At 47.6% G+C, this 17,016-nt stretch overlaps 1 protein-coding gene across 1 annotated transcript; it reads right to left on the bottom strand.

The window, feature by feature from the left end:
• Nucleotides 1-264: 264 nt before the first annotated feature.
• BHLHE23 (basic helix-loop-helix family member e23) lies at nucleotides 265-1,607 on the bottom strand. The gene has a single exon (XM_073580968.1). The coding sequence runs from the start codon at nucleotides 1,220-1,222 to the stop codon at nucleotides 539-541; it is 684 nt and encodes a 227-aa protein (XP_073437069.1). The 5' UTR covers nucleotides 1,223-1,607; the 3' UTR covers nucleotides 265-538.
• Nucleotides 1,608-17,016: the final 15,409 nt, after the last annotated feature.

The following is a 17,016-nucleotide window of genomic DNA, read 5'->3' as shown; positions in this document are numbered from 1 at the left end:
TCTGATTAAAGGCAGAAATATAATAAACACCTGCTTGTGTTCTCTGCTTTCAGCCACCATTGGGAAAATGGATACATATATTACTATGAAGATTTTTGATCACATAGGCTTTGGTGGATATATTCATTTTCCAGCTTCTTCTCACCTTTAGTTCCCATCACACTCATTATGACCATGATCATCCCTACAGTCATGGATGATGGAAGCTAATGGTCTAAACAAACTCCCCTCAAAGCAATAAACACAGAAGAAAGCAACCATCCAAACTTTTCATTAATTGACATCCGATTTATTATCGATTTGCTTTCCAATCATATCAGAAAATGTTGCCTGATGTGACCCGATGGAAGTAGATGGTTCGGCACCTACAATGGTTGGGCAGCTCTGCTCATGGATGGTAGTCATGATAATGATGATGACCCCCCCAAGTCCCCTGTCACAGCTTAGTGTAGGGCGGAACATTACCGAAAGTCCTGAGAAGATGATGGGGCAATGATGGGTGTTGGAGTCCTGGACATGGTCTACATGAGAAGGTCCATCAAGGTTTGTCTGTGCAGTGTTTGCAAAGGCTGGAGGTGCCAGCTGGGAAGGCTGAGCATTTATCAGGGGTGTTGGGCACATTGGTTCCAGGGTAGGGGTACACTGACGATTGTCCAAATGGAGCCAAAGAGGAGCTGCTGAGAGTCTGCCCTTGGTTTAGGTAGGCCACCAGTCTCCTCATCTCCTCCAGGGCTTGGGCCTGCATGAGGATGTAGTTCTTGGCGAGGAGCAGGGTGGCAATTTTGGACAATTTCCTGACTGATGGACTGTGGGCATAAGGGATCACAGATCGGAGTCCATCCAGGGCATCGTTGAGGTCGTGCATCCTCCTCCTCTCCCTGGCATTGATGCTTAGTCTCAGTGACCGCTGCTCCTTGGGTTTCTTCCCTGTAAGTTTGCCCTCATTGTCATAGGTTGGGCTGCTCTTGGTAGGATCAAAGCTGTCCTCATCGTCCCCGGTCTGGTCATCGCTGCTGTCCCCGGACCTGTCCCTGGAGCTTGGGTTGAATTCTAGCGGTGGAGGAGCTCCTGCGTAATTACGCACAGCATCAGCACCACGGAGAGCTCCATAAAAGGTCTGCCCATAGGACTGTGCCAGGGACAAGTAGGCATCAGCCGGGACAGATTTCAGATCAGCCATCCCCTGTGCAGCCAAGTGAGCAGCTCCCTCCCCGACACTCATAAAGACATGGACCAGAAGTGTGTGGGGGCAGCTGTGCCAGCTCCAGCCAGCCCTTCTCTGCCCACTGCCAGTCAGTGCTCTGCTCACTGCCAGTCTCACCTTGAACTGCTCTGCCCACTGTTGGCGTCACAATGCACAGTTCAGCCCACTGCCTTGTCAACTGCCAGCTTCACCCTCCTCAGTGCCAGCTTCACCAGTCACCTTGTGTCTCACTGCCCACTTCTGCAGGCTCCTCAATGCAAAGTCTCTTTCTGTCTGTTTCCTTCCTTGTACAACTGCAAAAAGTCTTCCATGGGCAGCAGCTGTTAATGGCAACTTCCCCAGGCAGCACAGCTAGTGCCAGTCATTCCTACACTGCACTTGGTGGGCCATGCCCTCTGCCTGCCAGTCTGTGGAGCAGGGAAAGAGCTCCAGTCACTGCTTATATGAGAGTGCACTGTCCTCAGGGACTCACAGCCCCAGCCAATCACTACACTGGTGTCTGGTTAACGCTTTCACAGCCAGGCAGGGGAGCACACAGTCACTTGTCCCATACTTGCACCAACCAAATATCCCTGATACATCGATGCATCTAATATATATATATTACAACATAATTATAGCAAGGTAAAGGGGGTGTTGTCTGAGGGGGGGGCACATACAAGAAAACAGCAACGCTGCAATAGTGTGTAAGGGGGTCTGCAATACTTGGTAATGGAGCTAATGACTGCTAATGCTAAGCTTAGTCTGATACTGGAGAAGTGGGCTCTCCTGCCATCTACAGGACATGAGAGGCACTGCATGGTAAGAGTATACAACTCTTCCATCATTCATTGTATTGTAGAACTACAACCTGTGGCAAAAATTATGGAATCACTGGCCTTGGAGGATGTTCATTCAGTTGTTTAATTTTGTAGAAAAAAAGCAGATCACAGACATGGCACAAAACTAAAGTCAATTCAAACGGCAACTTTCTGGCTTTAAGAAACACTAAAAGAAATCAAGAACAAAAAGTGTGGTAGTCAGTAATGGTTACTTTTTTAAACCAAGCATAGGGAAAAAATTATGGAATCATGAAAATCAAACAAACAAAAAAAACACTCCAACACATCACTAGTATTTTGTTGCACCACCTCTAGCTCTTCTAACAGCTTGCAGTCTCTGAGGCATGGACTTAATGAGTGTTAAACTGTACTCTTCATCAATCTGGGTCCATCTTTCTCTGATTGCTGTGCCAGATCAGCTTTGCTGGTTGGAGCCTTGTCATGGACAATTTTCTTCAACTTCCACCAAAGAGTTTCAATTGGCTTGAGATCCAGACTATTTGCAGGCCATGACATTGACCTTATGTGTCTTTTTTCAAGGAATGTTTTCACAGGTTTTGCTCTATGGCAGGATGCATTATCATCTTGTTTTTTCTGTTTAGGTGTTAATGATGGCTTTCATTTAGCTTTTCTGTATGTAAATCCCATTTCCTTTAGGCGGTTTCTTACAGTTTGGTCACAGACGTTGACTCCAGTTTCCTCCCATTCGTTCCTCATTTGTTTTGTTGTGCATTTCCTGTTTTGGAGACATTTTGCTTTAAGTTTCCGGTCTTGACGCTTTGATGTCTTCCTTGGTCTACCAGTATGTTTTCCTTTAACAACCTTCCCATGTTGTTTGTATTTGGTTCAGATTTTAGGCACAGCTGACTGTGAACAACCAATATCTTTTGCAACATTGCATGATGATTTACCCTCTCTTAAGAGTTTGATAATCCTCTCCTTTGTTTCAATTGACATCTCTCGTGTTGGAGCCATGATTCATGTCAGTCCACTTGGTGCAACAGCTCTCCACAATGTGATCACTCCTTTTAGATGCAGACTAACGAGCAGATCTCATTTGATGCAGGTGTTAGTTTTGTGAATGAAAATTTACAGGGTGATTCCATAATTTTTTCCATCAGAATTGAGTGATTCCATAATTTTTTCTTCTATGATTGGTTTAAAAAAGTAACTATTACTGACTACCACATTTTTTGTTCTTGATTTCTTTTACTGTTTCTTAAAGCCAGAAAGTTGCGATTTGAATTGACTTTAGTTTTGTGCCATGTCTGTGACCTGCTTTTTTTCTACAAAATTAAACAACTGAATGAACATCCTCCAAGGCAGGTGATTCCATAATTTTTGCCAGGGGTTGTACAAGTGTCAGCTTTCTGTGGCATAGGCTGGTTTCACATTTGCATTTTTTTGCGCTGGAAAAAAACGCATACGTGCGCATGCGTTTTTTCCCCTATATTTAACATGGGTGCGCATACCTGCGCGCTGGTAAGCGCACGTATGTGATTTTCATGCGCTGCGTTTTTTTGGGGTGTGCGTTTGTATTTTCCAGACGCAGCATGTTGCATTTTTTGGCCCTGCAAAAAAGCGCATGCGCACGTATGCGCACGTTTTGCGCTAAAAATGGCCATTATAGCCTATGGATGCGCATATGTGCGCACTGGCATGCTCATGTATGCGTTTTTTTGCACATGCGTTTTTTTTTGTTAACCATGGAATTTAGGGGTTTGGGTTAGAGTTAGGGTTAGTTAAGGGGGTTTAGGGTTAGGGTCAGGGTCAGGGTTAGGGTTGGGGTTAGGGTCAGGGTTAGGGTTAAGTATGGTTTGGTTAAGGGTTAGGGTCAGGGTTAGGGTTAGGGTTAGGGTCAGGGTTAGGGTTAAGTATGGTTTGGTTAAGGGTTAGGGTCAGGGTTAGGGTTAGGGTCAGGGTTAGGGTTAGGGTTAGGGTTAGGGTCAGGGTTAGGGTTAGGGTTAGTTAGGGTTTAGGGTTTGGGTTAGGGTTAAGTATGGTTTGGTTAAGGGTTAGGGTCAGGGTTAGGGTTAGGGTTAGGGTTAGGGTTAAGGTTAGTTAGGGTTTGGGTTAGGGTTAAGTATGGTTTGGTTAAGGGTTAGGGTCAGGGTTAGGGTTAGGGTTAAGGTTAGTTAGGGTTTGGGTTAGGGTTAAGTATGGTTTGGTTAAGGGTTAGGGTCAGGGTTAGGGTTAGGGTCAGGGTTAGGGTTAAGTATGGTTTGGTTAAGGGTTAGGGTCAGGGTTAGGGTTAGGGTTAGGGTTAGGGTTAAGGTTAGTTAGGGTTTGGGTTAGGGTTAAGTATGGTTTGGTTAAGGGTTAGGGTCAGGGTTAGGGTTAGGGTTAGGGTTAAGGTTAGTTAGGGTTTGGGTTAGGGTTAAGTATGGTTTGGTTAAGGGTTAGGGTCAGGGTTAGGGTCAGGGTTAGGGTTAAGTATGGTTTGGTTAAGGGTTAGGGTCAGGGTTAGGGTTAGGGTTAGGGTTAAGGTTAGTTAGGGTTTGGGTTAGGGTTAAGTATGGTTTGGTTAAGGGTTAGGGTCAGGGTTAGGGTTAGGGTCAGGGTTAGGGTCAGGGTTAGGGTTAGGGTCAGGGTTAGGGTTAGGGTTAGTTAGGGTTTAGGGTTTGGGTTAGGGTTAAGTATGGTTTGGTTAAGGGTTAGGGTCAGGGTTAGGGTTAGGGTTAGGGTCAGGGTTAGGGTCAGTAAAGTCATGGTTTGGGTTAGTGTGAGGGGCCACCTAATGTTGGAAAAAAACGCAAACGCGGTAAAAACGCACTAAAAACGCATACAAACGCATAAAAACGCTGCGTTTTTTTCATGCATGCTCATCAAAATGCTTGAAAAAAACGCAGCAGTTGTATGCTTTTGTATGCGTTTTTTCAATGCGTTTTTTTGCGGGAAAAACGCGCCGCAAAAAAAAGCAAGTGTGAAACTAGCCATACTCCTGTATAGCAGGTTTTGTACTATAGTTGCTTCAGTTCAGGTCAGTTATTTAGCTCTGGAATCCCAAATTCTTAGCAAGTCCCATAGTAATGGCATAACTTACCCCTACAAGAGATGCTCACATAGATGTAGTGAAAATTGTACGCACTTATTCTTTCCCCTAATTGTCCATTTGCAATGATATTTTTAATTAGCCTTCTGGCAAAGCTTCCTGGCCAATCACATTCATTTCTGCTGTTAGCCCGCCATCTAGTGGTACACTCCAAAAACTACAGGTCTTGTAAAGTTGTGCAGCAGCCTGATAATGACACGATGGATGAAAATTATGGGGGCAATTTAATGGCAAAACTCCCCATGTAATCCACAGTCAGCCATGTTATCTGTCACCAGCTCAACAAAATAGGGGATGCATCAAATCTGGTCCAGCTCTGTGTACACACTGGGGAAAAGAGTCTATGTGAGGCTATTATGGCGTCATTTCATGTGTTCAGTATATATGGTAATAGGTGAGTACAGTATATATGGTAATAGCAGTGTGCAGTATACAGTATGTGGTAATAGGGGTCCAAATATATATGGTAATAAGTGTGTACAGTACATAAGGTAATAAGTGTGTACAGTATATTTGGTAATATGAGTGTAAAGTATATATAATCTGGAACACCATCAGGGCATTACTGCCCTGACTGGCGTATGGGGCCCGGTGGGCAGAGGGGGCCCGCATCGGGCCCCATCTCTTCTGCTCACCGGGCCCTAGCGGCAGGCTTCTGCCGTTGCAGTAACTGAACCTGCGTACAAGACGCAGGTTCAGTTAAACTCTAGTGCCATGCGGGCCTGCATGGCAATAGATAAAAGCCGCCAGCCTATTGGAGGCTGGCAGCTGACGTCAGCGCCCACGTCGCCGGCGTACACTACCGTTCAAAAGTTTAGGGTCACTTAGGAATTTCCTTATTTTTGAAAGAAAAGCACAGTTTTTTTCCAATGAAGCTAACATTAAATGATTCAGAATTACACTTTATACATTGTTAATATGGTAAATGACTATTCTAGCTGCAAACGTCTGGTTTGTAATGCAATATCTTCATAGGTGTATAGAGGCCCATTTCCAACAACCATCACTCCAGTGTTCTTATGGTACTTTGTGTTTGCTAACTGTGTAAGAAGGCTAATGAATGGTTAGAATACCCTTGAAAACCCTTGTGCAAGTATGTTAGCACAGCTGAAAACAGTTTGGCTGATTAGAGAAGCTATAAACCTGACCTTCCTTTGAGCTAGTTGAGAATCTGGAGCATTACATTTGTTGTTTCCATTAAACTTTCAAAATGGCCAGAAAAAAAAGAACTTTCATGTGAAACTCGACAGTCTATTCTTGTTCTTAGAAATGAAGGCTATTCCATGCGAGAAATTGCCAAGAAACTGAAGATTTCCTACAGTGCGTACTACTCCCTTCAGAGGAGAGCACAAACAGGCTCTAACCAAAGTAGAAAGGAAAGTGGGAAGCCCCGCTGTATAACTGAGAAACAAGACAAGTACATTAGAGTCTGTAGTTTGAGAAATCGACGCCTCACAGGTCCTCAACTGGCAGCTTCATTAAACAGTACACGCAAAACGCCAGTGTCAATGTCTACAGTGAAGAGGCGACTCCGGGATGCTGGCCTTCAGGACAGAGTGGCAAAGAAAAGGCCATATCTGAGACTGGCTAATAAAAGGAAAAGATTAATATGGGCAAAAGAACACAGACATTGGACAGAAGATGACTGGAAAAAAAGTGTTATGGACAGACTAATCCAAGTTTGAGGTGTTTGGATCACACAGAAGAACATTTGTGAGATGCAGAACAACTGAAAAGATGCTGGAAGAGAGCCTGACACCATCTGTCAAGCATGATGGAGGTAATGTGATGGTCTGGGGTTGCTTTGGTGCTGGTAAAGTGGGAGATTTGTACAAGGTAAAAGGGATTTTGAATAAGGAAGGCTATCACTCCATTTTGCAACGCCATGCCATACCCTGTGGACAGCGCTTGATTGGAGCCAGTTTCATCCTACAACAGGACAATGACCCAAAGCACACCTCCAAATTATGCAAGAACTAATTAGGGAAGAAGCAGGCAGCTGGTATTCTATCTGCAATGGATTGGATGTATCTGCAATGGATGCACAGGGGCAGGATGGGAAACACGGGGCAGGATAGGAGACACTGGGGCAGGATAGGAGACATGGGGGGCAGGATGGGAGACACAGGGCAGGATGTGAGACACAGGGTCAGAATGTGAGACACAGGGGGCACGTTGGGAGACACGGGAGCAGGAAGGGAGACACAGGGGCAGGATGGGAGACACGGGGCAGGATGGGAGACACGGGGCAAGATGGGAGACACGGAGCAGGATGGGAGACACAGAGGGCAGGATGGGAGACACAGAGGGCAGGATGGGAGACACGGGGGCAGTGTCATGATCCCAGTTCAGGTTTTTACCTGCACGTCAGAGGTTAATGTCTGGAGCCCGGTGCAGGCTTTGACCTGCATGCCTGGGGTTAATTACTGTGGCCTTTCTTTGGTTCAGGGAGAGCTTTCTATAGCCCTGGGAAACCCTAATCCCTGTTAGTTATACTTTTGCCTTTGGCCGAGTGTGGTGACCCCTGTGTGCCTGTGCCTGTTGATTGTCTTCTAGCTTGCTTCTATGGTTCTGACCCGGTTCTGTCCCCCGTTGTGAGTTTGCCTGTTGATTCTGTACTGTGTATCTGTTTCTCTGGTTTCTGACTTCTTGGCTACGTCCTGACTATCTGATGTGACTTGCCCTTTGGTATTGTCGTGCTATCTCGTGATTTGACCCCGGCCTTTTCTGTTTACTTCCCTGTCTATGCCCCTTGGTAACTTTGTCCCATAGTTACCCTTCTAGGAGTTTTCCTGCAGCTCCTAGCTCCTAGCTGGAGCTTAGGCCACGCCCCCAGCAGTCACGTGCTTCAGGTCCTGTTAGTCTGAAGCACACATCTTCACCGCTGCTGCCCGCTCCACAGGTATCTTAGAGCACGGTTTGTATTACTCAGGACACACGCACTGGCTCAGTGAGCAAGTGCAGTGCGGTGTTCCTGACATTATAACTGACCTTGAACTTTTTTTTCTCTCTCTTCTGCAGCATGGACCAAATGCATGCTTTATCTGAGCAGGTGAAATGCTTGTCTCAGTTGCTGCAGAAGCTAAGTTTGGAGCACCAAACTCTGGTCCAGTCCCAACGGCAGGTTGCGGACTCGGTTCAGGGGGCGCTTTCTGCAGGGTATCAGCAGGTGGGGACTAGAGATGTCATTTTAGTCCCACCCGAATTCCCGATTAAGTTACCAGATACGTTTGCTGGTAACAAAAATGAATTTAGAGCATTTAAGGAGGGCTGTAAGCTCTTTTTCTCCTTGAGACCCCGCTCCTCTGGGGATGAGAAACAGAGGGAGGGGTTGGTTATGTCCCTGCTTAGGGGGGCCCCACAAGCCTGGGCATTTTCTCTTTCCTCTTCTGCCCTGGAGAGAATGACTGTGGATGCGTTTTTTGAGGCCTTAGGGCTCATTTACGATGAGCCAGATAGAGTGCGTTTGGCTGAGGACAAGGTGATGAGTGTCTGTCAGGGGAAGCACTCGGCCGAGTGGTTCTGTTCTGAATTTAGACGTTGGGCAGCTGAGATTTCTTGGAGTGATGCTGCCCTTTGGGTGCTGTTCCGTAGAGGCCTGTGTAAACGTCTGAAGGATGCCCTGGCACTTCATCCTACACCTGACTCCCTGGAGGATGCCATGACCCAAGCGGTTCGCATGGATGGCAGACTGCGGGCAAGAGGTGTTATGCAACTTGAAACACCATTATTCTCCAGTGGAGGTGAGACCCGGACTCCTCCTGTGGCTATGGACGTAAGCGCTGTCACCTGTGAGAAGGAAAGAAGATGCCGCCGGGAGAAGCAGTTGTGCTTCTATTGTGGGGAATCTGGACATTGCAAGAAGGACTGCCCCTCCTGTCCGTCATTCTCCAAGATGGCGGGAAACGACTAGGTCTGGGTAGTTGTTGAGGAGGCTACCCAGACCTTCAGGTACCTTTTTCCTCACTTGCAAAAATTGTGCTTAAGGTGGAACTGGAACTTGATGATGGTCCTATTCAGACAACCGCCTTTGTTGACTGTGGCTCTGCTGTTAACCTGATTTATGCCCGGATTATGACTCTTAATAAGATAGGGACAGTTAGGCTTCAGGATCCTGTTAAACTTGTGGCAATTGACTCGTCCCCTCTTACCCGGGACGGTATCTGTTTCAGGTCTGAACTTTTTTCTTTGAAAGTGGTTCCCACTTATGTGGAAAAATTAACTTATCTTGTGTTAGATTACTTGCCTGCAGGACTGGTACTGGGGATGCCTTGGCTACAACGCCATAATCCTACCTTTGATTGGGTAACGGGGTAGATCTCTCAGTGGGGATACAAAGATAAATGTTGTAACCTGGGGCCTCTTGTTAACTCTGTTAAAGCCGTATCTGTGTCGTCTGTCGGTCTGGAAGGTATTCCGGAGTACCTGAAGGATTTCGAAGACGTATTTTCCTAAAGCGAGGCTGAGGCGCTGCCACCATATATACCCTACGATTGTGCCATTGATTTAGTACCCGGAGCCAAGTTACCTAAGGCTCGATTATTCAATTTGTCCGGGCCTAAGCACCAAGCCATGAATGAGTACATAGCTGAGAGTCTCCGCAAAGGGCATATCAGGCCTTCTGTGTCACCCGTAGCAGCAGGATTCTTCTTTGTGACAAAGAAAGATGGTGGTTTGAGGCCGTGCCTCGACTTTCGGGAACTTAACGAGATAACGGTTAGGATCACTTACCCGCTTCCCCTCATCCCAGACTCATGTAACCAGTTATCTGGGGCCCAATGGTTCTCCAACTTAGATCTCCGGGGGGCCTACAACCTGATAAGGGTTCGGGAAGGGGACGAGTGGAAAACTGCGTTCCTCACATCAGAGGGACTCCTTGAAAACCCGGTTATGCCATTTGGGTTAACTAATGCCCCCGCTAAATTACAGAACTTTATCAATGTTGTGTTTTCTGATCTGATAGGCCATTTTGTTGTCATTTATTTGGATGATATTTTGGTGTATTCCCCGGACAGTCAGTCTCACTTGCAACATCTACAGACAGTTCTCTAGAGACTCAGGGAGAACCACTTGTTTGCTAAATTGGAAAAATGTTCGTTTTTTGTACAGGAACTGTCTTTTCTCACAAGTGGTTAAACCACTCACGGATCTTACCTGGAAGGGGGCTGATGTAAAAAATTGGTTGGAACTCGCTAAGGAATCCTTCTCAGCTCTTAAGAACTGTTTCTTGTCGGCCCCGGTGTTGGTTCAGCCAAACCCGTCCAAACCATTTATTGTGGAGGTGGATGCTTCTGAAGTGGGGGTGTGGGCAGTGTTGTCCCAGGGTCCGGCCACCCTTACTAATCTCAAACCCTGTGCCTTCTCCTCCAAGAAGTTCTCATCCGCCGAAAGAAACTATGATGTAGGAAATACAGAACTTCTTGCGGTCAAGCTGGCATTTGAAGAATGGAGGCACTTGTTGGAAGGGGCGGCTTACCCTATCACTGTTATCACTGATCACAAAAATTTTGCATACCTTGAATCTGCTAAGAGGCTTACACCCAGATAAGCCCGTTGGTCACTTTTTTTTTTCACAATTTCAATTCTCCATTACATTTCGACCGGGGTCCAAAAATGTTAAAGCGGATGCCCTGTCCAGAAGTTTTGACCCGGTGTCTCCCCTCGAGCCGCCGTCCTCCATTCTTCGCCCGGGGGTGGTAGTGGCGGGGGTCTCGTCAGAGTTGGAACAAGAAATTTTGAGGGCCCAGTTCCTAGCTCCGGCGGCCAGCCCAGGGGATAAATTGTTTGTTCCAGATTTATTGCGGCCTAGACTTCTGCAGGAGTTTCATGAGTCTAGGCTGAGTGCTCATCCCGTTATCACGGTCACTAGAGAGGCAGTAGCCAGGGTTTTTTGGTGGCCTTCACTTGGGTCCGATGTCAAGAAATTCATTTCTGCTTGTGAAGTTTGTGCCCGTTCCAAAAGCTCGCATAACCGGCCGGCTGGGGAACTCATACCTTTACCGGTTTCTGATAGGCCATGGACTCATCTCTCCATGGACTTTATTACTGGTCTTCCAACTTCAAGGGGCAATACCGTGATCTGGGTGGTGGTGGACATGTTTTCGAAACAGGCCCATTTCATTCCCTTCTCAGCATTACCCTCAGCAGAAACATTATCATGGTTGTTTGTGCTGCATGTGGTCCGATTGCATGGGGTACCCCTGAATGATGTGTCTGACAGAGGTGTGCAGTTTGTGGCCAAATTTTGGAGGGCATTCTATAAGAAATTGGGCATCTCACTCTCCTTCTCGTCGGCATATCATCCGTAGAGTAATGGTCAGACGGAATGCACCAATCAATCCCTAGAACAGATTCTCAGGTGTCTGACCTCCACCAGACAGGAGGATTGGTATGATGGGTTACCATTGGCCGAATTTGCTTTTAAGAACCGGGTGAGTCAATCCACCAACATGTCCCCATTCCTGATCAATTCTGGGTTTAATCCTTATTTTGGGGAGTTTTCACGGTTGGATTCCGGTTGTCCAGGGGCGGAGGGATCTGTTCAACGATTAAAAAACCTCTGGGCTAAAGTTCGGCGTAATATCTCTCGGGCCCAGGGGAGGTACAAATATTTTGCTTTCAAAAAGAGAGCCCCAGGACACATGTTTCAGGTGGGGGAGAAGGTTTGGCTTTCCACACGTAACATGAACTTAAAGGTACCATCAGCTTAATTGGAACCAAAGTTCATTGGTCCGTATGAGATTGTGGAGATAGTCAATCCAGTGGCATATAGGCTGCATCTCCCTGCCTCCTTAAAAATAGCCAATGTCTTCCATAAATCTCTGCTGAAACCTGTGGGTTCTGTCAAGGAGGACTCCAAGCCTGTTGTTCCTCCAGTGTTGGTGGAGGGTCACTTGGAGTATGAGGTCGGACATATTGTGGACTCTCGGCGGGTGCGCCGCTCTTTGCAGTACCTGGTCCACTGGAAGGGATATGGACCGGAGGATCACTCATGGGTCCCTGCTCACTCTGTACATGCAGATCGCCTGGTTCGGGCTTTCCATGCCAAGTACCCGAGGAAGCCTGGGGGTCCAGAGGCCCCCCGTTGAGAGGGGGGTACTGTCATGATCCCATTGCAGGTTTTTGACTGGCACGTCAGGGGTTAATGTCTTGAGCTCAGTGCAGGCTTTGACCTGCACACCTGGGGTTAATTATTATGGCCTCTCTTTGGTTCAGGGAGAGCTTTTTATAGCCCTGGGAAACTCCAATCCCTGTCAGTTATACTTTTGCCTTTGGCCGAGTGTGGTGACCCCTGTGTGCCTGTGCCTGTTGATTGTCTTCTAGCTTGCTTCTTTGGTTCTGACCCGATTCTGTTCCCCGTTGTGAGTTTGCCTGTTGATTCTGTACTGTGTATCTGTTTCTCTGGTTTCTGACTTCTTGGCTACGTCCTGACTATCTGTTCTGTCTTGCCCTTTGGTATTGTCGTGCTATTTTGTGCTTTGACCCCGACCTGTTCTGTTTACTTCCCTGTCTATGCCCCTTGGTAACTTTGTCCCGTAGTTACCCTTCTAGGAGTTTTCCTGCAGCTCCTAGCTCTCTGGAGCTTAGGCCACGCCCCCAGCAGTCTGAGGCTCTGTTAGTCTGAAGAACACATCTTCACCGCTGCTGCCCGCTATACAGGTATCTTAGAGCACAGTTTGTATTACTCAGGACACACACACTGGCTCAGTGAGCAAGTGCAGTGCGGTGTTCCTGACAGGCAGGATGGGTAACACGGGGCAGGATGGGAGACACGGGGCAGGATGGGAGACACAGAGGGCAGAATGTGAGACACAGGGGGCATGATGTATGACACGGGGCAGGATGGGAAACAGGGGCAGGATGGGAGAGATACGGGGGCAGGATTGGAGACACGGGCGCAGGATGGGAGACACAGGTGGCAGGATGGGAGACACGGGGGCAGGATGTGAGACACAGAGGGCAGAATGTGAGATACAGGGGGCAGGATGTGAGACATGGGGCAGGATGTGAGACAAAGGGGGCAAGATGGGAGACACGGGGCCGGATGTGAGACACAGGGGGCAGAATGTGAGACACAGGGGGCAAGATGGGAGACACGGGGCAGGATGTGAGACACAGAGGGCAGAATGTGAGACACAGGGGGCAGGATGTGAGACATGGGGGCAGGATGTGAGACACAGGGGCAGGATGTGAGACACGGGGCAAGATGGGAGACACGGGGCAAGATGGGAGACACGGGGCAAGATGGGAGACATGGGGAAGGATGTGAGACACAGGGGCAGGATGTGAGACATGGGGGCAGAATGTGAGACATGGGGGCAGGATGGGAGACATTGGGGCAGGATGGGAGACACAGGGGCAGGATGGGAAACACGGGAGCAGGATGTGAGACATGGGCAGAATGTGAGACACAGGGGGCAGAAAGTGAGACACAGGGGGCATGATGTGAGACATGGGGCAGGATGGGAGACACGGGGGCAGGATGGGAAACACAGGGGCAGGATGTGAGACACAGAGGGCAGAATGTGAGACACAGGGGGCAGGATGTGAGACACGGGGCAGGATGGGAGTCACGGGGGCAGGATGGGAGACACAGGGGCAGGATGTGAGACACAGGCGCAGGATGGGAAACATGGGGTAGGATGTGAGACACAGGGGCAGGATAGGAGACACGAGGGCAGGATGGGAAACATGGGGGCAGGATGTTGGACACAGAGAGCAGAATATGAGACACAGGGGGCAGGATGGGAGACACTTGGGCAGGATGGGAGACATGGGGGCAGGATGGGAGACACAGGGGGAAGGATGGGAGACATGGGGCAAGATGTGAGACACGGGGAGCAGGATGGGAGACACGGGGGCAGGATGGGAAACACGGGGGCAGGATGTGAGACACAGAGGGCAGAATGTGAGACACAGGGGGCACGATGTGAGACACAGGGGGCACGATGTGAGACACGGGGAAGGATGGGAGTCACGGGGGCAGGATGGGAGACACGGGCAGGATGTGAGACACAGGGGCAGGATGGGAAACACGGGGGTAGGATGTGAGACACAGGGGCAGGATAGGAGACACGAAGGCAGGATGGGAAACACGGGGGCAGGATGTGAGACACAGAGAGCAGAATGTGAGACACAGGGGGCAGGATGGGAGACACAGAGGGCAGGATGGGAGACATGGGGGCAGGATGGGAGACACGGGGGCAGGATGAGAGACATGAGGGCAGGATGTAAACACATGGGTCAGAATGAAGACATGGTGCAGAATGGAGACAAGGGGGCAGGATGGGAGACACAGGGGGCAGGATCATGGGGCAGGATGGAGACAGATGGGGCAGAATCATGGGGCAGGATAGAGACAGATGGGGCAGGATCAGGGGGCAGGATGGAGACATATGGTGCAGGATCATGGGGCAGGAAGGAGACATGGGGCAGGATGGGACACATGGTGCAGGATCATGGGCAGGATGGATACATTGGAGATAGATGGGACAGGATAGAGACAGATGGGGCAGGATCATGGGGCAGGATGGAGAAATGGGGCTGGATGGAGACATGGTGTAGGATCATGAGCAGGATGGATACAATGGAGACAGATGGGGCAGGATCATGGGGCAGATGGGGCAGGATCACAGGACAGATGGGGCATTATGGAACATCACATGGGGGCAGAATGGATAATCATGAGGGCAGGATGGGAGAATATATGGGACCAGGATGGGAGAACATATGACTGGTGCCAGGAATGAGACACACGGGGCCAGGATATTATTACTCCACTGATGTATTTATTTTATTTTTTGAGGATACTGTTTTAAATGGGGGGAGGGTGGTCCTGCTATTATGCAGAGCGACACTATGTTGCCTTTTTTCTTCATCTGGTGTAGTTTAGAAGTTGGGAAAAAAATAAGTAATGTGTTCTGCAAGTGGAGCTCTCGATAACTGTGTTATTTCCTGCAGAGATGAGCCCTGGCTGGATTAAGATGAAAAGCAAAGATGAAGGACTTCACCTAGAGACGTCACTGGTGAGTCGGTGTGTTACCTGTACACTGACACTATACACTATATACAGCGGTCCTGTGTACAATGTCACCAGTGATCACTGTATTACCTGTACACTGACACTATATTTAGAGCTCCTGTGCATGGCACCAGTGATCACTGTATTACCTGTACACTGACACTATAAACAGAGCTCCTGTGTATAATGCCACCGGTGATCACTATATTACCTGTACACTGACACTGTATACATAGCTCCTGCGTATAATGTCACTGGTGATCACTGTATTACCTGTACACTGACACTGTATACAGAGCTCCTGTGTATAATGTCACTGATCACTGTATTACCTGTACACAGACACTACATACTAAGTACAGATCTTCTGTGTATAATGGCACTTATGGTGATATTAGTATTGTGTTTTTTTAATTAAAGATCAGTATTGTAGCATTCAGTCACTAGGTGGTGGTAATATGTTGTCTGGTCATGGTGTGGTGGTATTTGTCCCTTGTATGTGGTATTATTCAGTCACTATGTGGTGGTAATATGTGATCTGGACATGGTGTGGTGGTATTTGTTCCCCCGGGATCAATAAAGTGTATCGTATTGTATTGTATGTGGTATTATTTGTCACCATGTGGTGGTATTATGTGATCTGGGCATGGTGTGGTGGCATTTGTCCCTTGTATGTGATATTATTCGGTCACTGTGGTGGTAATATGTGATCTGGACATGGTGTGGCAGTATTTGTTCCTTGTATGTGGTATTATAGGTCTCTATGTGGTATTAATATGTGGTCTGGTCATGGTGTGGTGCTATTTTTTCCTTGTATGTGGTATTATAGGTCTCTATGTGGTGGTAATATGTGGTCTGGACATGGTACGGTGGTATTTGTCCCTTTGGATGTGATATTATTGGTCATTTTAAAAATTGAAAAATAAATAAAAATATACCTAAATTGTATTGGATAGTTTAACAAATGATTAATAGGTTAGAGTAGACTAGAGCCCGGCCAAAAGAGTCTACCGTGTTGTGGTGGTGGCTTAAAAAATCTTTTGTCCAAAAGAAAAGCTGCTGGCTATATGTGTGATCTGGTGATGGGAACTGTTAATGTGTGATTGGTGAGAAGTGGAGTTTTTCCAAGAGAGAGCGGTGGGACGGTGGACAGTTCAAGGGGTGGAACCTGGGTGGAATCTCAAGGGGGCCCCGAAAATTTTGCCAGTATGGGGCCCCAAAATTTCGAGTGACAGCCCTGTATATGGTAATAAGTGTGTACGGTATATATGGTAATAACTGTGTATAGTATATATGGTAATATGAGTGTACAATATATAAGTTAAAGGGGTTTTCAACTAAACAAAATTAACTTTAAACAACATTTTAATCAATCAATACATCTTAAAATAATAATTTCCACAATTGGATGTGTTTAACACCTTCTCAACATCCACAGTATATGTATGACGTTGCGGGAGCTGTGTTTCCGCAAACTGCTGTCATTTTCTATCTGATAATCGCGCGGGCTCACGCAAGTGCCGGTGTTAGCTCTATATGAGAGCTGACACCCTGCAGCAATGCCCATGATCGATGCTAGCACCGAAAGCGGGCATTTAACCCATCTGATGCCACTGTCAATAGTCATAGCGACTTCAAGGGGCATTGCATAGGGAGGAAGCTCCCTCTCTTGCTCTCATCAACACAATACAATTGAGAATACATTGTGCCAATGGTCTCAATGGTGATCCCAGGCCAAAAGATGGCCGTAGGGTCACCCAGGGACGGAGCAGCAGATACGCCTACTCCCGGTTTGAGAAATGTTGAGCTAATGCTCTGGTACAGCATAAAAAATAAATAAAACCAATTCTTCAACTGCTGTTGAATTTTTCATTTTGCCTCCTAAAGAGTACAGTAAGGCTCGGCGCACTTGCAAATC

Source organism: Dendrobates tinctorius, unplaced genomic scaffold (assembly GCF_039654945.1).
Source record: "Dendrobates tinctorius isolate UK_male_01 unplaced genomic scaffold, ASM3965494v1 ptg000065l, whole genome shotgun sequence".
In the NCBI taxonomy this organism is placed as follows: domain Eukaryota; kingdom Metazoa; phylum Chordata; class Amphibia; order Anura; family Dendrobatidae; genus Dendrobates; species Dendrobates tinctorius.
Note: the sequence above shows the minus strand (reverse complement) of the source record. Positions and strands in the feature narration are given on the sequence as shown.